This window comes from Catharus ustulatus, chromosome 3, assembly GCF_009819885.2.
Source record: "Catharus ustulatus isolate bCatUst1 chromosome 3, bCatUst1.pri.v2, whole genome shotgun sequence".
Lineage (NCBI taxonomy): Eukaryota > Metazoa > Chordata > Aves > Passeriformes > Turdidae > Catharus > Catharus ustulatus.
The window spans coordinates 52909717-52933997 of record NC_046223.1 but is presented as its reverse complement, the minus strand read 5'-3'; the positions used below and the strand labels follow the sequence as shown (position 1 = coordinate 52933997).

The 24281-nt window shown below is 44.6% G+C and overlaps 1 protein-coding gene across 1 annotated transcript in view; it reads left to right on the top strand.

The window, feature by feature from the left end:
* The first annotated feature begins 21183 nt into the window (after positions 1-21183).
* The window catches only part of TXLNB (taxilin beta), a 31190-nt gene continuing 28092 nt past the window's right edge, over positions 21184-24281 (top strand). The window contains exons 1-2 of the mRNA XM_033056170.1: positions 21184-22197; positions 24076-24167. Coding sequence (XP_032912061.1) covers positions 21795-22197; positions 24076-24167 — 495 coding nt within the window. The 5' untranslated portion in view covers positions 21184-21794. The remainder of the gene's footprint in view (positions 22198-24075; positions 24168-24281) is intronic.

Sequence of the window (24281 nt, the reverse complement as noted above, 5' to 3'; positions counted from 1 at the left end):
GCACTTTAATGATAGGCACTTTTGCTTCATAAAGTTGGTTAAACAACAGATTCTTCACAGTTGAGACATCACTACTTAAGTCTGTCAACATTAAATCCTTCCATGCAAGCTTTTCCAAGAGTAGGCAGTTCCATGGGCACACTGGTAGAGTCTATTTGCATACAACTCCTTGTAAAACTGAGAGCTGCTGCCTCTGAGCAACAGCAGCTACTGAAAGCACTGGCTTTGGGCAAGGCGTCGCCAAGGGGCTTTATGATTTCTTAAAAGCAGACCCTGGGGAAATTTGCCAAACAATCATATTGTCCGCCTTGTCCCTTAATTTCTAACGAAGAGTTAGATCCCAGTGGATAGCACAAGTGTGGATTTTTTTATTCATTATATCATCTACTGAGCAATATTGGGGGCCTGACCCTCATCTTGACAGACATGAACCCCTTGGCAATGCTTCCACTGGCTCCCATGGCTGAGATAGTAACAGGCTTTCAAGTAGATTCTCTCGGTCCTCCAAGCCGCTTCCAAATAGACTGAAGTGATTTATTGCTGGAACCCAGCGATTAGTGAAGGATGCACAGTGACCCAGTTCTCCAGCTCCTCACGAAGGACACTGCCGCCTCGCATCCCGCTAAGTTGCTGTCAGTACAGGAAACTTGACCTCTGTACTTTGGCCGTTTTTCAAGAACTTCCAACATGGTACATGAGATCTGCTCCTCTTTAAGCCACGGCCATAAATAGACGCGCTGCTTTATTTGGAAGGCAGATCAGCCCTAAGCCGGGCCCGCCACACAACGCGCCCTCGGTGGGAAATTGGGCACTGATTAACGCCGTCCTCGTCCTTGTTCCCCAGGAGCCAAGAATTCACGGGTGGGCGCTGGGCTGGAGGCCGCAGGAGGGGCGGCTGCCCGCTCACCGAGGAGCCCGCCCGGGCCGTGGGTGTGCGGCAGCCCCGGCCCGGCCCGGCCCGGCCCCTCAGCCACCTGCGCGGGGCGGCCGCGGCGCCAGCGCGCCCCCCGGCGGCGGCCGCGCGCTCTGCCGCCGGCCCGCTGAGGGGCCGAGGGGCTGAGGGGCCGAGAGCCGCCCCGGGCCGGGAACCTGCGTGCTCGCCGCGGGCTGTGGGGGCCGGGGAACGCGACCAGGCGTGCCGGCCCACAGGAGGGGCACGGCTCTCAGCCACGGCAGCCGGCCCAGTGTTTGTGGCTGCCCTGCCCGAGGGACCCCTGGAGAGCCGTGGAGGGAGAGCCGCCCCTGCCGATAAGCGACCCTGCCCAGCACCCGACCCGAGGGGGGCGCGGGCCCTCCCGAAGTTTCTCGACGCGGATTTAGAAAATAAGCACACAAACCTGGTGAAAACATGCCTGTGTCTCAGGTTTTACTTAAAAAAAAAAAAAAAAAGTTATATAAATAAGGATTATCCCCTATTTATCTTGTCTTGCTAGGGGGATTGGAAAATTCCAACATCTGGATTTGTGGAGTTCCTTTCATTTGTTTCATTTTTTAGTCACACTTTTTTTTTTTTTTCCCAACTTTTTTTTTTTTTTTTTTTTTTTTTTTTTTCCCCAGGGAGGTGTTTTCCACACTCAGTTGGATATAAAGCCCTGTGGATCGCTGGTGGTCAGCCAAAGGCTTGCGTCTGTGGAGCCCCACAGAAGTAGTTCATCAGGGCATAGGTGACTTCTTCATCAACATCTGGCTATAGGAGTCTTCCTGTTCCTACCTTGTTCCTGCCCTCTTCCTTCTGTCCTCTGCCCCTGCTTTCTTCTGGCTGTGTGGCACACCAGTGCTTAGCATGTGAGCTGGTACCCAGGGGGACAATACACCCTTGCATCAGAAACCCCCGCAAAAATGGTGGATCACAAGCCTTGAGTGGAGGGAGATGAAGTCAGAAAAAGCAGTTCTTGTCCCTGACCCTGCAGCTGTCCTTTTTGAAGCCTTAATTTCTTAAAAAATACTTCAGTTTTATTGGAGACAGGATTAAGAAATGCCATTGTTACAGATCTGGGCTACACAGACTGACCTTAACCTGATCTATTTCTGTATCATCACTCATAGGGATAGCAGTGTGAACAAGGACTAGGTAACATTGACAAATGATAAGACAAAGTATTTTTTAAATAGTCTGGCAGATATATTTGTCAGATAACAGTGCATGTACAATAAAACTCAGATGAGGAATCAGAGGAATTTGGAACCCAAGGCAGCAGCATTTCTCAGGATTTCATGTGTTCTAAGTGCATCATTTTGTCAGTAGAGGTGTTTTACATAGTTTATGAAAATATATTTACACATTTCAGTATGGTGTCACTATTGTGCTCACGCACAAGATAAAGCTGAGTCTAAGTAACTGCAACAATAAAGAGATACATCAAATGACTGAACAGATGAGCTGCTGTTATGGTAGGTTCTCAGTTATTCTCTTTGCCTCATTTTAGAAAAAATTTGCAACACCAGGTTTTTAATAGAGTTGGTTCAGTCCCTCTCCATCTGCTGTGCGTTTCCCCCTCTTAAAAAATTACAGAGGGCCAATTTGATCACAGGCCTGAAACAGATTTTGAAAGACTTATTTACCATGTTAAAACTAAGCAAAACATTTTCCACCTTATCGGGCTTCATGAAATGCTAACTAGTTCACACCTTTTTTTTTTCCACTGGGCTATTTTGTTATCTGTCTCTATTGGCAGCATATTATCTATTTTATAAGCAATAAAGTAAAATAAAAGAAACTTTCAGAATTGTCAAGTTCCTAAAACTGTGGCTAAAGTTATTGTATTGAAGTTATGTGTCTGAACTGTGGTACAGTTATGTACTGTGAGAGTACACAGCGTTTCTTAAGCTCAAAAGCTAATTATTCAGCAGATGATCATTGCAATAAGATGCTGAAGGCAGTTTTGAGCCTGCTAAGAATTGCCCTGTGAGTTTTCTGCTGAAGAGTGCTTTGCTATCACTAGTGCACTGTGCACGAGGGGGGACATTTCTGAAAGTATATAAAATGTCTTATCTGCTGCTATTCAAACACAAGTAACACAGAGTATTTCAGATTTCTCTCTCTCTCTCTCTCTCTCTGCCAGGATACATATTTAAAGGTTTGATACTCAAAATCTTTTCTGTTTACTTCAAGTTACATTATTTGGTCTAATAAGTGATATTATCCCTGTCTAAAAACCTCATATAGTTATATGACCTCCATCAACTTTATATGAAGCAGAGGATGTATTGAAGACAGAAATTAATTCCTAGGATTTTCTAATGACAGGGAAAGACACCAAGCTTCTACATGCATCTGTTTTGTACAGAAACTAAATAGTTATATTTTAGGTTCCTTATAGGATTATAAGGGTTATGTACTTATATTTTGGGTTGCTTATCAGCAGGCTGCACTAAGGCTACTGCGTGATCCAACAAGGAGATGAAGGGCAAAGTTCAAATACAGGTGTGGGGATGAATACAAAATCTTTCTAAGGTTTTAGGGAAAAGGTCTGAAGACCAGTAAACCCTTAACCACATGCTATGAACCGGTGACTGTCAGTGGAGTGGTTGGGACAGGTTGGTTTTGCTCATCATGTCTGATAGGGCACAACACTGTATGCCAGAAAGTGGAGAATTTGAGAAAACATGAAGTGTTGAGGTGTTAAACTTCTTCATGGACCATTACAAGAAAAACCTGCTGCTGGATGGAGCCAAGGAAGCCTGCAGTTTTGAGCACCAGCTTCTCTGCTCTTGAAGGTGGATGCAGGATGCATGTCCCTGCTCCTGGACTGCAAGCAGGGAGCAGTCCCATTTCCATCAGTTGTCACACTGGAAACCATTGTAGCCAAACATGGGCTTGAATCCCGTGTCAGTGCTGCTTCTAAAAACCAACTTCTGTCTTCTTAAATCCCTTGTAATACACTGTCTCAGCTTTGTCTGGTAGGACTCCTTCAGTGGCCGGGAAGCGCCACAGGCCTCGTGCTTCCTCATGTCCTCACTCCAGTTTAATCAGGGCAAATGTAACCACCGAAAGTATTTGGGGTAGCAGCGTGTTTGCTTTGGGATGCACTGTCAGCCAGTCCGGTGCATTATTGCAGCTGTGCCCTCAGATGGCAGTGGCGAGTGACAACTGGTCTGTCACAAGTCACCTTGTGACTTTGCCCTATAAGGAGAAGAGCAACCTCTGACAGGCATTTTGGTCTGCCCCTGGCTCTGCAGAGAGGGACCTGCTGCAGGGCAGCCCGCCATCCCATCACCTCACTTCATGGTCTCCGTCTGAGCTGTCGTCTTTTGAAACCTTGCCTGGCATTTTAATTAAGCACTTTACATGAAAGATGCCAAGGCACAGATAATCACACCGATTTTTACAAAGAGCTGTTTAAATTGTTGATACTTACTTGGAAGTGCTTAGTTTTCAATTCACAGTTTCTGTATTGAAGAGGAGCAGTGGTTATTTACCAGGACAGATAAAGCCTCGCTGTCAGAGTGCTGCGGAGAGGCTGCAGTACTGGGAGCTTGTAGCTAGGTGTAGCTGAAGCCCTGCCTTTCTTATTGATTAAAGTATTTAAAAAAGCAGGTTTTTAATTTGATTTATTGTATACATTTTAACTGAATGAATGTAGTCAGAATGAATAGTGATGGATGCTTATGGAATAGAGCCTTTACCTAATGCAAGAATTGCTTCTTGACAATTCCACAATGCCTTCACAAAATTAAGATTAATACACACCGCAACTCTACTAGACTGATTCCTTTAGCCCAAACCTCTCAGTCCAGGCGTCTTTTTGACATGGCTTGTTTTACATGTAAGTATTGCAAGCAATGAAGTCCTTTATTAGAGGACTGTGTTGTTTCCCCCCAAGCTCTGTTACCAAGGTCTGTGTTTAAAGGGCAAGGATTTCTGCCTCCAAAGGAATCAGTGAAGCAGAGCACTTCTAAAGTCCAAAGCTGAACTCTCAGTATTTTGGCCTCAGGAAGGAAAGGAGACTACTTTTCTTCCTTGCCTCTCCTTCAGATCTCTCCAGCTCTTACTGTACATAACAGCTTTGCCCCGAATGGCATTCTCATAACTTGAAGATAAGGCAAGTTCAGGAGGTACATTCTATTCTCCCTCTTTTGTTTTTTGATGGGGTTTTTTGTTTGTTTGTGGTTGATTTTGGGGTTTTAGGTTTTTATGGTTAGCTTTCAAAAGACAGTGGTCTTGAATGGTAAAGATTTACAGGACTTAATTTTATTATTCACCTGTGATTTTATCAGATGCATTTTATAACCAAAATCTAGATCGTTGATCTTTGGGTTCTGACCTAGATAATGGCTTGGTCAGTGAAATTCAAGTCAAAAATCAAGGCCTGACAGGTGGCTTATCCACTATAGCCATAGCCTTGGGATCATTTTTGGAGTGCAGGCACTACTTTATGCCAAAACTGCATAGCATGTTCTGAGTCTAATGCAGTTACTTCAGCTCCCTCAAAGTCACCCCACCAGATTCAGTGGGTCTAAAAGTGCTCAGAACACATTATTCATTTTAGGAGGACTGCATGTTGCTTGGTCAGGTTATACCATAGTAGCGTAAATTAGTCTTGGTTCTTTTAAAAAGTCCTTCTTGAGAGTCTGGAGTGGTGTTGCTGGAGACACTGATGGATCAAGGTAAAGTGTTGCATGAGCACAGCACTGCAGATGCAGACATGAACCATCCTCTCTAATTCCAACTCCTCATCTAACAATGGTAATTTCAGATTGGATTACATGAGAATTTGCAATCACTATGATGACTGAGAATCTATCTGATGTTCTCATTAACTTAATTCAGATAGAGTGTCTCATATTTGAGTCTAATCCTCAAGTGGTGTTTGGGTCAAGAATGGATTAATAACATTCTAATCCATATTTTGCTCTGACATTAACTTATTGGAGTTTATTACTGAAAATAATTCTGATAAAAAACTGCTGTGACCTTCTGATTACCCTTTTTCCTCAGCCTAAAGTGAAATAACTTGAAAATGTATTCTTTCATAGTTTTGTGGGTTTCGTATCACCCTGGTAGCAGGTGGCCTGAGAAGGAAAGTAGATGGAAATATGATTGACGCACATTTTCCTAATTTTTTTTCCTTCCTCAAAAAAAATGAGCAGCTCCAAAGTGCTTGTCAGTGGGTTTGGTCAGCCTCTTTCATTGTGAGGAAATTTCATGTTGTTTTTTAAGGAAACTTAAGTATATTCATGAATCACTTTCATGTATGTCACATCTTCGGGGTATAGGCACTTTTGTTTTCTGGTTGTTCTGCTAAAATAGTAAAGATATAGGTGTAGATAATATTTAACATCCAAACCAATTCACACTGCCAGTAAAGCATCCATTGTTATCAGGGAGATTTTGTACTTTCCTTTAGAAAGGCAAGTTGCCAGCTTACACCTCCTTGTGCCAAGAGTTACCATATTCATGACTCCTCAGTGTTTGTTGCCTGAGATGGGTGATCATGTTGAAATGCTGCATGACGTTCTTCTTCCACTTTGTTGATGAAGGTTATGTGGAAGTTTGATGACCTGTGGGTATCCTTGACACCTGACAGTCTACGAAGGAACTGGGTCATGGAGCAGGACTTTGTAATTGATAGAGCCTCACAAGGACCCAGCTAGTCAAATGTTAGTTGGTGACATAAAAGAAAAGAGAATACAGAGAAAACCAGACTTAAAAGAACTGTATTTTCTCCTTACTTGCTGTTGGCTGGCACAGAGGAGGTTTCTGAGGGCCTTACTGACTGGTGTGCCCTCCAAAAGCTTTTCCTCTTTATGACTGGCAAATAAGTGAGAAAGGACAGGACTAAAGACTGCTTTTATTTTCTTTTTCTGATTTGTGGTTGGTAAAAAAGTTCACATTCTCATGAATTGTGACTATCCTTCTTGGTCTGCTAGCTGATCTCCTAGAGAGAAAAGATTATGTCACAGAAGCCAACACTGAGAAGCTTGGAGGTGCAACCAGACAGTAGGAGCCTGCAGCACCAGGAAAGCACAATCATATAACAGAATGGTCACTCTGGGTGACTTACTCACTATCTATCTTACAAGACAGGGGAGATGGATGAGAGACTGAGAGACCAGATGATGCGGTGGGATAAACAAACTGAGGAAAGGTAATATTTACTAGTCATTAGAACAATGATATTGCAGTCCTGTGATTTTATTTGCATTCTGCTGTGTGGGTTGTCATAGTCAAAACCTCTGAAATTTCTCAGAGATCTCACAGTTGTTTTCTGAATTTAATGAAAATCAGAATTACACATTTCACTGGTCATGTGAACTACAGACCTTTTGTACAGGAATAGATCAGATTGGTTAACATTTAGGCTCATGTAAACTCTTTGCAGAATGTGAAGGCGCCTAAAGCACACAAGGACACAACATTTTTGTGAGGTGGACTTCCCTTTCACTCTAAGTATGCAATTCGAATCCTCCTGTATTAAACAAACATGCCACAATTAAAGTACAAAAGAATCTGAACACATCTTGTTCCTATCTGCCTGACCTTGGGCAAGTCCTTATTTATTGTGCATTAACATGTAACACTTTATGTCTCAGTTTACCCTTTCAAATAATGAGTACAATGTGCTTTTTGCAGTTCACTGCTGCTTGATGTTGAAGATACTTAATAGGTTATATTACAATCTTGCATGCAAGCTACTCCACAACTGGAAAACATTGGAAGCCACAGAAGCAGACAGTAACTAGTGATGTATCTTGCAATGCTATAGAAACACAGACAATACTACAAATTGCCTAATGATGAGTTTCCAAGTGAACCAGAATTGTTCTCTCTGATTCCAAGTGGGGGGCTAAATAGCTAATTTTCTTCCCTTAGTTCAGCAATTCCCCATACTCCAAATAGTTTGAGAGTCTCAAATTACATAACTTCTCTGAGGCTATTGAAAAACACTGAGATCTGACCCATCTTCTCCTTTAGAATGCTGTTAGAGGAAAAACACTTTAAATTCATAGTAATAGAGTTTTGGAGACACATCTGAACATACCTAAGGCTAAATATTATGTATGTATCTGTCTGTATACTCCTATTCAAGTCTGGAATCTAAATTAGAGACCAAATTGCTTTTCCCAATAAATATGACTTGCATAGGCTTTTTATGTGCATGAATGAAGATTTACTATATTCAACAAGTTGGGGACATTGGTGCCACCTCTTGTATTTGTCTTTCAGCTTAGTAAAATATGAAGCTTGCTCTCACCTGATCTTTTCTTTATTCATCCTTTCATCTCTTGGGTTCTCTTTTCTTCTTTTTAATTTTATCCCACAAAAGTTATGTTCAATAAGGTGCTTCTGCATAGCTAGAAAACCCTTATAAAAAATCCAATTGACACTGTTTCACAGTTCTGATCTGCCAGTGCCAAATACCTCTTGCATTCTTTTGTGTTTTCCATGTAGTGATTCTCTTTCCGTGCATGCCTTAAAATAGGTCACTGGTGTTTACATCAGCAGCAGTTTTAGACATCACAGAGTAGTGCTGCCAGTTCTACTGATCACAGGATCATTCCTTCTGAACTAAGAGTTCATTGTCCATCCTGTCATTATCCTATAAAATAAGATCCTCATTAGGACTTATTTCACTATCACTGTCTTTTATTTTCCCACTTCTTTCTACAGATCTTTATCTTTCACCACAAATGTTCCCCAGATTTCCAAGCATTGTTTATCTCAGTCTGTGTCATTTTCATTGTGTCAGTCCCTAATCTTTCCTCCAGTATTCCTAGACAGGTTAGTCATAATCTCAGTTTTGTTCAGCACTCTGCCCCCCTCAGCTTCCTTATGATTATTTGGACCTTTCCAGAGAAAGATGCTTGGCTCCGATTATGGATGCTTCCCTGCCCATGTACAGCCCATACAGCTGAGAGATTCAAGCCTCCAATTTCTAATTTGCTTTATTCTCTCTGCTGCTCACAAGCAGGTGCTGCTTGAGAAATCAATGACAGCTCCACATATGAAGCAGCTGCAGGACTGAGCCTTTAATGAGTCTTTTCCATTTCTAATTTTTATAAGCCAGTTCTAGCAGCAATCTAAAATAAATGATACAGATTGATAATGAAACTGATGCAAGTAAACATTATTAGCAAATGGAAAGATTTCGAAAAGGGAGGAAAAGACAAAGATAAGTACCTTTTACAAAGTAATTTGGTCTATACTATCATGCCAGAATAGATAATTTCTTCTCTATAACTCTTGACCGACATACCACTGGCATTTAAAAGACTTCCCAATTGCATGTGATTTACAGCATGATCACATCTGAATTGGGCCCAGAGATTTCCCCTGGCAGGTGCAGAAAATGTCTGGGGTTGATGGTTGACTTGGCCCAACTCTGTTCCCACCGTTTGTTGATGGAAGATCATTTCAAGCTAGAGGAGTATCATTTTTTAATGAAATTACAAAAAAAGATTGTTTCAGGATTCAGTACATTTTTGAAGTTTCATGCTAGATTTGTGTTCGCTTATAATGGTGTAAATCAGCAGTAACTTCACTCCAGTATCAGAATAACTAGAAACAGCTAAAACTGCTCTTTCCCTTCCCAATACATTACCTTTATGTATTGGAGAAGAGTTATTTTCAAACTGCTGATATGCATTCAGGTGTGACTGCATGCCTCACCTGAGGGTTTTCTTTACCTTTTGTGTGATTTTTCAAGTGAAGCAATTCTCAACTCTGCCAAATTCTCCAAGTAGCACATAGCATAATGTATTTATGTAGAGTCTGTCTCTTGGGCAAGCTGAAGCGGTGAAATTGCCCGGAGAAAATTGAAACCCTGATAATTGATTTTGCTAGCTCTTAAACTTTCAAAAGACTTGAATCTTTCCAAGAATAAATCAAAAAGTGTTCAGTAGCAGACCATGGGGATTCCCTACAGATTCTTAGAGTGGTTCCTTGCTACAATGCAGAAATTATATTCTTCGTGATGTAGATTAAGAATTAAATTATTTGCTTAAAATAGTTAAGTCTGATGCCTATTGGGGTTTTTTGTGTCAGCTAATTTGGCTGCATTATTAAGTGCCATTGGTAGTCAGGATCTTTGAGCTCTGGAAGAAAAAATATGTGGCAAACATTAGGTATATGACAAACCCTTCAGGCCATAAAATCTTATTAGAAGGCAAATCACAACCTTCCAACCCTTTTGAGATTGATGTGGAGCTAAGAAATCTGTAGAAAATTGATACAGTGTGGAATGCAAATATATTACTCCCCTTCCCCTCCTTTTTTTCACATTAACACAGGACTAAACAGGAGAGAAATTATTCCCAAGAGACCACCATGGAAAATGTCCTACTGGTCCTGGTGTTTACAGCATTTCTATCAAAGTAAATTAAACCCAGTGGAGATTGGTCTTGACAAACTTTTCATTGGAAAATCATAGGACTCTCCCGACACTGGTTTAGTTGTAGGTGCCAATGGCAGAAAAACACTGCCAGATTCAGCAGCCTTCTGACTTCTAGACTACTCTTCACATGTCACTATGCTTCTGTGTCTCAAGACCTGTTATGAGGCCTCTTTCCAAATTCGAATTATATATTTTATGTTCATAGGCATTTCTAAATTCTTCATCAAAATTATAATTCCATTATATACTTTACATGCCTGCTTGTTACTGTATATTATCATGTTGTAAATCTATTCTATTCTATTCTATTCTATTCTATTCTATTCTATTCTATTCTATTCTATTCTATTCATTCTAATTACATAAGTATATTATGGTAATATTTAAACAGAACAGATCAATGTTACTTCATAGAATCACAAAATCATAGAATGGTTCAGGTCGGAAGGGACCATCTAGTTCCAATACCTTCCACTAGACTAGGTTGCTGAAAACCCCTTCCAGACTTCCCTTTAAACTTCAGGAATGAAGTATTTACAACTTCTCTGGGCGACCTGTTCCAATGACTCGCCAACCTCCCCAAAAAAAGAATTTCTTCCTCATATCTAAATCTACCATCTCTCAGTTTGAAGCAATTGCCCCTTGTCCTATCATTATGTGTCCATGTAAAAAGTTGCTCTTTCTTTCATTTTTATAAGCTCCCTTTAAGTACTGGAAGGTTGCTATAAGGTTTCCCTAGATCTTCCCTTCTCCAAGCTGAACAACCTCAACTCTCTTAGTATTTTTTAATTGGAGAGGTCCTCCCACATTTTTGTTGCCCTGCTCTGGACTTGCTCCAACATCTTTTTTGTGATGAGCTGGGCAGGTGGGGTCTCACGAGGGCAGAATGGAGGAGGAGAATCACCTTCCTTGACCTGCTGGCCATGCTGCTTTTGATGCAGCCCAAGATGTGTTTGGCCTTCCAATGTTGTTTATAATACAGTTGACTGAAATAGTGGTGTTACAGCAAGTGGTTCTGTCCCTGCACCCTATAATTTGAAAAACCTGTATCTGTCAAAAAATAAACAAAAACTGTTCAGGAGGAAAGCCATGAAAAACTCGTTCAGATTCTTAGAGAAGTTCTGCACAAGAACAAAAAAATTATACTCTTACTGCTATGGCAGTCCACTGAAGTCTGCATCCCTGTGTGTGACAGGACTGGGAATGCTAATGTCCAAATGGAATGTCCAAATTTTCTTCTGCTGTTGGCAAGCAGGGTCTCATGAAGCAGAGCAGATGCAAGTTGCAAAGGAGTGCAGACAGCCCTTTCCTTGACAGTGCAGAAGGCAGGAGAATCTCTGCGGCCTCTTTTCCTTCTGTCATAAGACTGGCCTGCAGGACAAACCAGTCTGTATGAATGCCAGGGGTTATTAGGGCTTCTGCAGAAACTCAGTGTTTGTTTAGGTGGGAGAAGAACTATGGCATGCCATTGCTTGTGGTGAAAAAGAAACCCTCAAAAGTTTTTCAAGTGGTTTTAACCAACACACTATTGCCTTCAGAGTTAGCATTTTTTAAAGCCTTTGAGCATTTGAGAGACTCTAAACATGAACCATTGGTCTTTCACCTAAACTATCCCATGGGACACAGAAAACATACAAAATTCCCAAAAGTAGCATTAGCACTGGAGGGAGTGAGGAGAGCAGGAAGCATCAGCAGGGGAATGTTGCAGCTGTGGAAAATGGCCTAGGCAAAGAAGGGACAGGGTATGTCAGAGGAAGATAGGAAGGAAACCCAAAAGCTTCAATAGCATTGACTTAATGATAAACTCCTTCCATTTGGTAAGGTTGAACACATTTAATATTATATAGAGAAAATGACAAATATAGGAAGAAATTTTTGTCCTCCCCTGGGAAGTCTATTCTTCAATAGATTTGTGCTGATAATGATTAGGTTTAATCCAGAAACAGACAGTTTGTGATATTCCCTACGACCTCCGTGGAAATGCCACTGTGCAACAAAGAGAGCATAGGGTTATTGATACGCAATCCAGCTCATAGCTGAACACACACCTGTAAAATATACTCAGTTTTGTTCCTGAAAATTGTTAAGGAGCCATCTAGCTTTAATGTGAGAAAGGTAAATTTCTCCTCTTTCTCATGTATTTGGAATGATTTCTTTCTCTTCTTTCTCTTCCCCAAAACAGACATGAAATGCCTAAAACATTGCAAAAGCTGAAACTGCAGACACTGTGCAGGCTTCACAGAAAGCATTTTCAGTCCACTCTCTCCTGAGCTGGCCAGATGTAACCATCCCAGCACACAGAGTCCAAGAGCCAGTTAGTTGGACGTCCTCAGCATGTAAGTTGCCTGCATGGCAGTTTCAACACACTCCTGTAAATTTCTCTAAGTTTCCCTTTCCATTCCTGAGACAATTATTTCAATTCACAGCCCAAAATCCAGCAGATCTCTTTTAATCTTCTGAAACTACACCCACATACTCCCCACAAACTTAGTAATACTGATTTTATCTGTGCCTTTTTATTTCCTGACTTTTACCACAGACTGTTTTATTTACTTTGTATATTTAGGAAAAATTCAGAATGTGTCGCTTTGTACTACTTGTAGCTGATTTTTATAACGATAACCCCAAGTATTCCTGTTATCAGTACACTCTGATGTCTCAGGGACATGACCAAGTTCCCAGTGCCCAGTGAATCCCATCATGTCATTTGAGCTGTGATAAGGGTTCCCATGCATGCTGTCAGGTTGTTGCAAAAATGAGCTGACATGTAATAGCTTTAGCCCCAGTGAAAGAGAGCAGAGCTGAACCTGTCTTGCCTTGTGTTTGCCAAGGAGTGAGAATATGCCAGAGTAAGTTTCTGCAGCTCAGCTGTTACTTAGCTCCTTGGTAGCTCAGTTGTGCATTTTGATCTTAGAGCTGATTTTATTTAAAAAGAAAAAGGAACAGGGACTGGAACAGGAGAATTCTTCAGTCAAATCAGGAGGAGCACAAAGAGCCCATACAAACTCTCTTATCTTCACTGGTATTCTGATCTCTCACACTGTCCTGTCACAAACATTCCCCAGAGTTTTATCTTCTCTCAAAACACATCCAACCAGTTTCCAACCCTCTCCAAAAGACTTTCTACAGAAGCCTCTGACCTTGCAAGCTCACTCCCTTTCATTATCCCTAAAACAGTGACTTCCTTAGGAATACCACCTAGCCACCGTGAGTGTGTGAAGAAAATTGAAAGAACTGAAGCCACAATGCCTGTGCATCCCCAGATTACAGAAGCTGCCTTTTCCAAGTAGAGAAACCACCTCAAGTGTGAACTTTTTGCTCCACCCTCTCCACAAATATAGCAAGACCTTTAGTCCTCTTCAGAAAAAGTCTGAGATGCTGCTAACATATGGACTATTTCTGAGCTGGTAGTTCATACTGAGGTGCTTTCTATGACATCCCTCATAAATCAGGCACAAAGCATTTCTGGTTCTTCTGTTGCCATAAGTCGGTTTGAAGACTTATTCCAAATCATTATAGTATACATTTGTTTTGCCACCTTTTGTTCTGAGCCTCTTTGTTTTTTGCTGGAGACCCATTTCTCTTCTCATAGCCCTGGCTGCCACTTCCAGTACCAGCCTATCATTTCTCTATTGTTTGCATATCTGTTCATTGAACTGACCTACATCTCCTTCTAGGGAGTGGGTAGCAGATGGTGCTTAGGCGATACGGCATCTCAAGATGGTGCTTGACTGGCTTGTGGGTCACAGAAGTGGGAAATGTTGGTTGCTGCATAAGCAGTGTGCAGCTGAGCTCCCTGGGGAGTGCTCTGCTTGTTTGTATCAACACCTTTGGCCAACATAATGGCACTGTCTCATGCAGAAAGTAGGTCAGGCAGGTTATCTTGACTGCAATATTTGTTTGGGAGCTGCTGGGATAAGGGGGCAGCTACATCACTTGCCTCTTTTAGCATTGCTGCCTTAATGGAAAAGTTGGTCAATTCAACAGAGGAGCACCGTGGTGGCTGGCACTGGAGCACTTGTCCTGTGAGGAAAGGTTGGATGTTCAGCCTGGAAAAGGGACAGCTTTAGAGGAGATTATCAAGAAGATGGAGACAGGGTCTTCATAGGAATGTAAAGCGGGAAGACCAGAGGCAATAGGCATAAGCTGGAACAAGGGAAGTTAAGGCTAGGTAGAAAAAGAAACTTTTTCAGTGCCATGACATTCAAGTCAGATAACAGGCTTCCCAGGGAGGTCATGCAGTCTCCATCCACGGAGGTTTTAAAGACTAATTTAAAGCCCTGAGAGACCTTGTCTGAGATCACAGCTGAGCTTCCTTCAGGCAAGAGCTTGAACTAAAGATGTCCTGTGGTCTCTTCCAGCCAGTGAGTCTATGATTAAGAATCAGTCTGTTTTTAACAAATCCTGCCCAAATCCCAGGCTGCAAAGTGAAGTCACAGCTGGGAGTTCACATTATCGAAATCCATCCCAGTCTTTGTGGTACACACAGAAAAATTCTACCAAGTTTGATCAATCCATAGTCAATACAGACAAATTTCACATAGCACAGTGCCTCAAGTCATTGAGGGATTAAGACTTAAATTTGAAATGTAGCATCTGTGTAAGTACCCTTCCTTTATTTTGTCTTTCTGAGGGCCCAGGTCTCTGATGTCTCTGCTATCTCTGTCAGAGCAGGGAATAGCCAACATAGCTGGCTTATGCTGCCAGCCAGCAGGCAGCTTCCCCTGCGCCTATCAGAGACGGTCCCTGCACAGTGCGCACTCAGTCCCTGCACTGTTTGCTCCTCCTGTGTCATTCTGTCCTTCCCTGCTCACTTGGTCTTCCCGTCCCTCTTCCCTCAGTGGCAGGATTACAGAACCAGTGTCCTGTTGCTGGCGTGCCCTTGTCTGAGCTTTCTGCCTGACTTTTTTCTCTGCTCAGCTCTTCTCTTTGCTCGGGTAAGTCTGATGAACAGCTTCCTTGCTGTCACTGCTGGGTGGCATGGCACAAGAACTTTAATGTAAGTACTTCCCTTTGGGAGCGTCAGCCTGCGTTTTCTAGGAACAGCCCTAGAAAAGTCTGGGCACCATGTGACATCTGAGGAAAACAGGGAGGTATCCAAGGCTGTTGGTGAAAGTAAGAAATTCTTCTCTTAAGAGTGATCAGAGAAATTTAAGATTGCTTTGGTAGCGCTTGTGTTGAATTGAGATTGGGGACCATGTGTGATCTGCTACAACAGTCAGTGGTCAAGATTCAGGTGCCACATGAGAGATGAGGCACGAGGCTTCAGAAAGCTTCCAAGTCTGGTTCTGAACCTGTATGGAAAACTGCCACGAAAACTCCAAACTTTTGTTCAGTTTTGTCCTAGAAAATTGCAGTGGGTAGCTGATACAGCTGGTTTTATCTCTGCTTTCTAAAGTAATACCTTGGGCAGTGTCTGTCTAGACTGTAAGAAGGTGCCTGTATTTTTCTGGAGGGTGATTGGAGCTACAGTAGCAGGGGCAATTCCAGAGTTTAATGTTTGCTGTTTTGAGTGTCACTGCAGACCAATCTGGTGTTATATAAAGATAAAAAATCAGATTTTATCAGCATGTGTTGGTTGGGGCAAATATATGTAAAGCTTTGTTTTAGACAAATGTGTGTGTATGTGAACTTTGAGCATAAAGTGCTAAATACCATCACCCATTTTAGAAGAGCTTAAAATAGCTGCTAGCTGCAGAGCAGGTGCCATGTGTCCTTCTGCTGAATACATGGGGATGCAAAAGCTAAATATAGACCAGTCTGTAAACCCTCTAGAAGTCCAAGCTGCAAGAGGTAATCAGGAAGCAAACGCCATGAGAAGGAAGGGGAAGCACACTGTTTATAAAAGATAAACAAAACTCTCTGACAGTCTTCAGACTGCAGCCTGCAAGAGGAGCTAGGAAGAAAACGCTTAATTTGTGTTTTGGTCATGCCAGGAGGGTGCCTGGGCAGCAGTGTCAGCTCCCAGCAGTGCGAGAGGGGGGCTGGCACACCCCAGCACAGGAACAGTTTTCCCAGCAGCAGCAGGATGGCTGTTGCAGCTCTGCTAAATCAGTCACTGGCCCTTGCCTACTGACCTTTTACTCTGGAAATACTGGCTGTTTTCAAAGCACAGTGAAGGTAATTTGTGCTGTAAATGTGAAATATTAAGGGATATAGTTGGAGACAAACAAACTCAGCATGTAAGCAGATTGATCTGAGGTGCATACCTTTTGCTGTTGCTTCTGGGTGCAGCTGTGGCTATGCTGTGTGCTCAGCCATGCTGAAAGCTCCATTTCTGCCCTGAGTTACTCAAAGTTCTTAACAGAGGAAGAAGGAGAATGGAGAAGAATTTTCCTCACAGTGAGGAGGTAGCAGAACCCTCTGGCACTTGGGGGCGTTTCCCACTGAAGGAGAGTAGGATCACAGTGACTATTTGTGGGCAGCAGCCACAAGCGTCAAGTTTCCATCCAAAACGCCAGGGCCAAGAAAGGTGCTGATCTCACAGCTATGGAACAAGTCCAGGATTTGGGAATGCAGGAAGAAAAGAGTAAATAAGATGCAATGCTCAGACTCAGTCAGACTGGTCTGTCCTATCCCTTGCCATAAAACAGAATGAGACTGTGTTGGAAGTTCAGGTGCCTGGAGGCAGCAGTAATCATAGTAGGAGTAGCAAAACTGAAAAGGTGGCTAGTCTAAAATTGAGCAAGTCTGAAAAACAAGGAATTCCTCTTCTGGACTCAGTCACCTAATTTTTAGGCATTGCTGTGTATAAGATAGAGTGCAATGTAAACACTTTGGATCTTGCTGAAATTGGCACCCTTATTTATGGCCTGATAAGGGAGAATTCCTTGTGCACATCAAGATTAAACAGGCTAGAGTACCAGGGAGGACTGGGGCCAACTGCAGTAAAAATGTCCAGCATCAAAGGCTGTAAGCAGGCAATTCTCAGATGCTGTGACTCCCTCAACATAAACTGCAGCGCTGTGGAAGCTGTTGTGCAAAACAAGGTACAGAAGTCTTCACAGGCATTGTGTTTGTGCTGGAAAGCAATTATCAGACTACTCGTTTAGCCTGAGGAAGAACAAAATAAAGCATTAGGATATTTATTTGTATGTAAATACAACCCCCAGTATGACCCAGCAGGTGGACACCTTTGGGTTAGATGTTCATTGCTTTGTATTTCTGGGGTTTCTGCCTGCTCACCGTTCTGCCATGTTTCAGACTGATTATAACTTATCCTTTTCTAGCCAGGAATGTATGTTAGGGAAGATTTCCTGCAAGGCCACCTTGTAAACATCTTGTGCCCTTGATTCTAATCAACCAGTTTCTCTTTCATTCACCCGTGTTTTTCCCTTGTTACTGAGACACATCATACACAGATCAATTGCCACTGTGGATTTAAAGCCTACAGTATTTGGAGACATGCTTTGTGATTCACATGTGAGGAAACCTTTAGCCAGACGGTGCTACCACGAGTGATGAAGTTGGGAGGCAGCCAAGGGAGAGGGTTGGGGTGCAGAGAGAACATTAACTTGAGCCTTCTTACAAAGAGGGGGAGATAGTCAGAAAAAAAATTAATATTTGGAAATGGAACATTTTGCAGTCCTGCTCTCCCTCTGTGATAGACATATTACAAAATTAGCTATTTAAATTGGGATATACTTTCTGAGAGTTTTATTCTGCCTAAACAAGAGCTGGTAGTCCTGGGTTCTCTAGCTGATTGATTGCCAACTGCCAATTAGTTCAAATTAATGATTGCAACAGTAAACACTAGCCTGAACATGTCAGAGATAAACACATATTTTATGGAGTGTCTAGTTTAGCCTTTACAATACTCTTACTGACCTTGAATTAGTTGGCAGTCAATTAACTCTAGTTAGAAAAGATCACAAACAAGAGGCTAACATTTGGGCTATCTGGAAGTATTTATTTAATTACATACAGGGTCTAATTTTTCAAAGTAAATTACAGTAATTTCACGACCATAAGGCGCACCGGGCTATAAGGCGCACCCCCCGGGAGCCGGCACATTTTGCAACTTTGTAGATCAGATAAGGCGCACCGGTCTATAAGGCGCACCGGGTTTTTTTTTTTGCAGCGAGGCTCCGCCCCCAGCTCCTCCCGCACGCTTGCTGGCCGAGGCCCCGCCTCAATCCGGCAGCCATTGGCTCCCGGGCCTGCCTGTACCCGGCAGGGCCGGGCTATGCCCACCGCCGCTCCGTGCAGCATCCCCAGGGCCCCGCTGTTCCGGGAGTTCCCTGGCGCTCCGGGTGACCCAATGCCGGCAGGCTTGCCCCGTGCCGCCGCTGCCCCGATTCCAGCTGCTTGCCCCCTCCCCGCGTGGCAACCGCTCCGATTCTGGCGGTTTTCCCCCTCTCCGCATGGCGGCCGCCGTGCTTCTGGGGGTTTTCGCCCCCCCCGCGCAGCGGCCGCCGTGATTCCGGGGGCTTTCGCCCCGCCCGCGCGGCGGCCGCCGTGATTCCGGGGGCTTTTGCCCCGCCCGCGCGGCGACCGCCGTGATTCCGGGGGCTTTCGCCCCGCCCGCGCGGCGACCGCCGTGATTCCGGGGGCTTTCGCCCCCCCCGCGCGGCGACCGCCGTGATTCCGGGGGCTTTCGCCCCCCCCCGCGCAGCGGCCGCCGTGCTTCTGGGGGTTTTCGCCCCACCCGCGCGGCGGCCGCCGTGTTTCCGGGGGCTTTCGCCCCCCCCGCGCAGCGGCCGCCGTGCTTCTGGGGGTTTTCGCCCCCCCCGCGCAGCGGCCGCCGTGTTTCCGGGGGCTTTCGCCCCGCCTGCGCGGCGGCCGTCGTGCTTCCGGGGGCTTTCGCCCCGCCCGCGCGGCGACCGCCATGATTCCGGGGGCTTTCGCCCCCCCCCCGCGCGGCGGCCGCCGTGATTCCGGGGGCTTTCGCCCCCCCCGCGCAGCAGCCGATCCGATCCCTGCGGCTTTCGCCCCCCCCGCGCAGCAGCCGATCCGATCCCTGCGGCTTTCGCCCCCCCCCGCGCAGCAGCCGATCCGATCCCTGCGGCTTTCGCCCCCCCCGCGCAGCAGCCGATCCGATCCCTGCGGCTTTCGCCCCCCCCGCGCAGCAGCCGATCCGATTCCTGCGGCTTTAACACCCCCCGCAAGGGAGCCGTCCCAATGTCGGCGGGCCGGCCCCGCGCGGGGGTGGCCCCGAAGCCGGCGGGTCCGCCCCGCGCGGGGGCGGCCCCGAAGCCGGCGGGGAGGCCCCGATACCGGCGGGTCCGCCCCGCGCAGGGGCGGCCCCGAAGCCGGCGGGTCCGCCCCGCGCGGGGGCGGCCCCGATGCCGGCGGGGGCGGCCCCGATACCGGCGGGTCCGCCCCGCGCGGGGGCGGCCCCGAAGCCGGCGGGGAGGCCCCGATACCGGCGGGTCCGCCCCGCGCGGGGGCGGCCCCGAAGCCGGCGGGGAGGCCCCGATACCGGCGGGTCCGCCCCGCGCGGGGGCGGCCCCGATGCCGGCGGGGGCGGCCCCGAAGTCGGCGGGTCCGCCCCGCGCGGGGGCGGCCCCGATGCCGGCGGGACGGCCCGCGCGGGGGCGGCCCCGATGCCGACGGGCTCTCACTTCCGGGGTGGCAAATGTTGCAACTTTGTAGATCAGATAAGGCGCACCGGACTATAAGGCGCACTTCCGGTTTTGGGGGGAGATTTTAGTCAAAAGGGTGCGCCTTATAGTCGTGAAATTACTGTAAATTCAACATGATATCAAATCAGATCAATATAACTTTACAATCATTTTGCAGTGATATAATGACTATGCCCCAAGGAGTAAGGAAAAAATTGGATGTGATTGTGTGACAGGCCTGTGAGGCCAGGTCCAGATGCATTCCTGAGCCATTTCTGCTGGCAAGTTGTATCTATGGGTGGATGGCAGGGGCATGGATTTATAGCTAACAGTTTTCAAGTGCTTCCTGAGCCCACTCAAAGCTTTCAATTATTTGTTTGAGAGATGATAATTCATTTGACTATCTTATCTGCAAGCCCGGTCGTGTAGCTAGAAAATCAAATCTTGAAAAATGTTGCCTTAGTGATGGCCATCACTGCACTTCCAAACATCATTTTGACAGGGGAGAGTTTAAGAACACTGAGTCATTTATTACAGTAAATTACATCTTTCTTATCATATAATGCCTTTGGTCATGTTAGTTTACAATTTTGAAAGCTGTAGAAATTTAGACAGTATAGAAAATATATGTTACAGCCTGTTTGAACAGTGAACAATATGCTCTTCCCAGTTAGCTCCATGTTTTCAAAGTCTTTTAAAAAATAAGCAACCACTTCAGATGCTGCAAAGAAGCAAGCAAGCAAGCTTCTTTCCCTCTTCCTTCCCCACTGGCACCATTGTAAATCATATTACGGAGAGGAACAAAAATCAGTCTGGAAATCTGGCAGGAAAGAGTGCAGTCAAGCAGCAGTGGGGGTTAGTTGCAGATCAAGGTCCAGCTGTGCACCCCACACCTCTGCACTACTTCATGAGGGCAACACAGAGGTACCAGTAGCCTCTCCCTCTGAGAGGGAAGGGGCCTTCACTACTCAGAGTTTTCCTGGTGCCCTGTGCTCTTGCTGACAACCCCATTACCAGGTCCTGGGTAAGCCAGAGCAGGAACACAGGTACGCTGGGGGCTCTGTATTTGCCTGGTTGAGCACAGCTGCTCAAAAACACAAGAAAACAAAAGCTTCCCTTTGCAAACTGGGAATAAATTAGCTGAAATTTGCCGCACAAAACACCATGGACGATCAAACTATGTTATGTGTGGTTGGGTTTATTTCACTGTGATTTATTCTGTAGTTTGTACTTTGTCAAAGAAGCTGTCAGCAGCATGGAGCAAGTACAAGAGAAGGGTGGTTTAGAGCTGTTTATCTTATTCTTCACTGTTACTGTGATGGAACCAAGCCATGTGTCTTGTAGATCAAGCACCATGCTGGGCTTTCCAAGGGCACAGTGCAATTTTCAGTGCACCAGTTTCATTTGAAATATTTTTCATGATTATTGACTTAAGATGTGCCAACAGGAGAGAAACAGGAAATGAAACTAATGCAGCTCTGAAGTGAAGCCACCCGTATCAGTAGCAGTGTTGCAAGTAAACAGATCAAGAAAAGTTAACATGTGGCAAGTACTTGATTCAAGGAGGAAAATTGTGTAAGTGATCGAGGTGTCATTTCATGTGTCATTTCTGGCAGTGGGAATTTCATTCTTAAGTGTTAGATTTGGGTAGGCTTTTCTCTTGGAAAGTATATAATTTGCTTTTCTCCTTGCAGGCAATCACTTTGGTTATTTATCTAAGTGTGACATATTTGTCAAGCCAGAGCCAATGGATAAGCTGCCATCCCAAATTTCACACAAAATCACTCGCATCCTGGCCAATCTTTGGGAACAGCTTGGTGGCTAATTCTTTATATGGCTAATTCTATGCCTTTAAATTAACCCTCCATTTGTTTTTCTGTCAGGTGCTGCACCAAGCATGGAGAATGACCAGTCTTCCACCTCACCTGGGCAGGACATCCAGGGGCAGAGTGGGGACAAACCTGCCCCCAGCCTGCCATCCCCTGCTCCAGCCCCCACAGAGCAGCCAAGTGCCTGGCCCGAAGCAGCTGTGTGTGACATCTCAGAGGAGTTGAGCCGGCAGCTGGAGGACATCATTAAAACCTACGGGTCTGCCACGAGCCTGATGGAGAAGGAAAGCACTGCTACAGGAACTGACAGGCCTGAGAAGGGAGAGCCAGGCAGCTTGGAGGATGCAGAGTATGAAGATGGAAATGAAGAGAGTGAGAAAGAGAAGCTGGCTCCTGGGGATGCTTCCAAAGCAAAGGAGCCCAGCGGCAACAAGGAGCAGAAGCTGGAGAAGAAAATCCTGAAGGGACTAGGCAAGTATTTACATACTCACACAACCCCTCTGCAAACACAAGTAAGAGCTCCCTGTCTTTGCTCTTTACCATGTTAAGTTTCTGGTGTGGATGATAGGAACCTAGAGCTACCACCGAAAATTACAGTGACCATTACAATTTTTCTATAACTGATAATTATTTTTGGCACTACCCAATATGTAGGCTATATCAGATATTAATTATTTTAAATAAAAAGTTATATCACACAAAACTGATGTACTACTAGACTGCCCACATTGGATAGCCAAAGCTGTCAGTCCAAGATCACACAGCACAAAGTAACTTAGATGAAGGAAAACATAGCCTCTCGTTTGTACCTTATTGAATGTTTTCTTCTCCCGTCTGCTCAGGTGTGACTACTCACTGGTCACAACAATGATAATGATGCTACTATGTGGCATGGGGACCTGCAGAATAAATTTACTGTCATGCCCAGGTAATTTTCATTTAGCAAACCCATGGGCTCATCATATAATATACATGAAATAAGCCAATACATTTGTTCTCTAACACCTCAGCCCTGGCAGGGCTGTCAGCAGCAGAGCTAGAAGTCTCAGCAAGTTTTTGTACATGTGTACTTTCTGCTGGGCAGCCACTAGAGAGCAATGTAGTTACATTCCAGTCTAATATAGATGTAAATTATTTCCCTTCCTACATTTGACTCCAGCCAATCTTCAAGCCTCTCCTTTGCATAAGAGCCCAAACCCAAATGCAGACTAAGCCTGTAAAGAAATCACTACAGGACATTCTTACAGACAAGTGTGTAAGCACAGGATACAGCATGGATTTTTTTGCTCAAAAATTCTTTGAATGTCCAGAAGAAAATTCCTCAGTTTCTAGTGCCTTGGCTTTGGTGCTGTTACCTCAGCAAGTTCAGTTAAACCCTACTAACACACATCTGCCTTTGTGACAGCTCGCACAAGGATTCCACTTCCACTTATTTATGCTGATGCTATAGAGAGAACTTAGTGTGAAATAAAGGATTTTCTCTAGAGACAGAACTCCTGGACTGCACTAAACTTGAAGAAGAAAATATGCAGCCCAAAGCAGAAATCAAATTTTGTCTCACAACCTCAGGAAAGTGAAGCATTTGGAAAAGCATGCCCAAGCCTCTGAGACCACAGGCAACCTCACCTCTAGGGATGTCAGGAATGCTTTGTATTTGATAACCAAACACTGTTGAAGCTCCACTTCATACCTGGGCTGAAACAAAAACCAAGAGGTATCAGAGGAGAAGCAATACCTAAATGGGTGTGCAGTGATTTAGCTCTGCACACCCAGAGTACCCAGTGTATCTCTGGTACACAGTGAGGGGGCTGATTTACAGGAGTATCATGTAGCCCAGACCTGGCTGGCAGCACCTACCGCTCTCTGATTGTTTACTTCCACACCATAGTCTCTTTATCCTGATGTCTTGTGTAGGTTGATCAGCAAAGGAGCTGAGTACACTGGATTTGATCCACTTTCACTTGCAAAGAGATCTGTTCCTGAGCCTTCAGGGTCCAGGCCCTTTCTGTCCTATTTCAGTCAAATGTGCCATGTGTCTGATCAAATCATGTTGCAAAAACATGGACTGAAAATCAGATCACACAGGACAAAAGCATTTCATAGATGATGCTTCTGTTAGAAAATAAAGCACATTTCTGAGGTCTGAAATGGAGGATAGATTTAGCATATTTGTTCTTATGGGGCAAAGAAAAACCCAGAAATTTATAGCAAAAGGTTTTACTTTCCTTCCAAAATGCCTCATTTTACCCTGTATTTTTACAGACCCATGCATCAAACAATGAATTTCATAACAGTACATCAACTACAAACTGCCTCTAGCATCAAATCTCTGCTTCCTCTTTTTCTAAGGAAAAGAAGCCACCCTACTGATGCAAAGTTTGAATAAACTGAATACTCCAGAAGAAAAGCTGGACCTGTTGTTTAAGAAGTATGCTGAGCTGGTGAGTACAATGTTGCCTCTTTCCTGTATAAACTGGCTGTAAAAGAAGGTATAAAAAATACATGATGTGCAGCATGGTCAAACCTCACATACCAGTAGTGTCTGTCCTGATAAG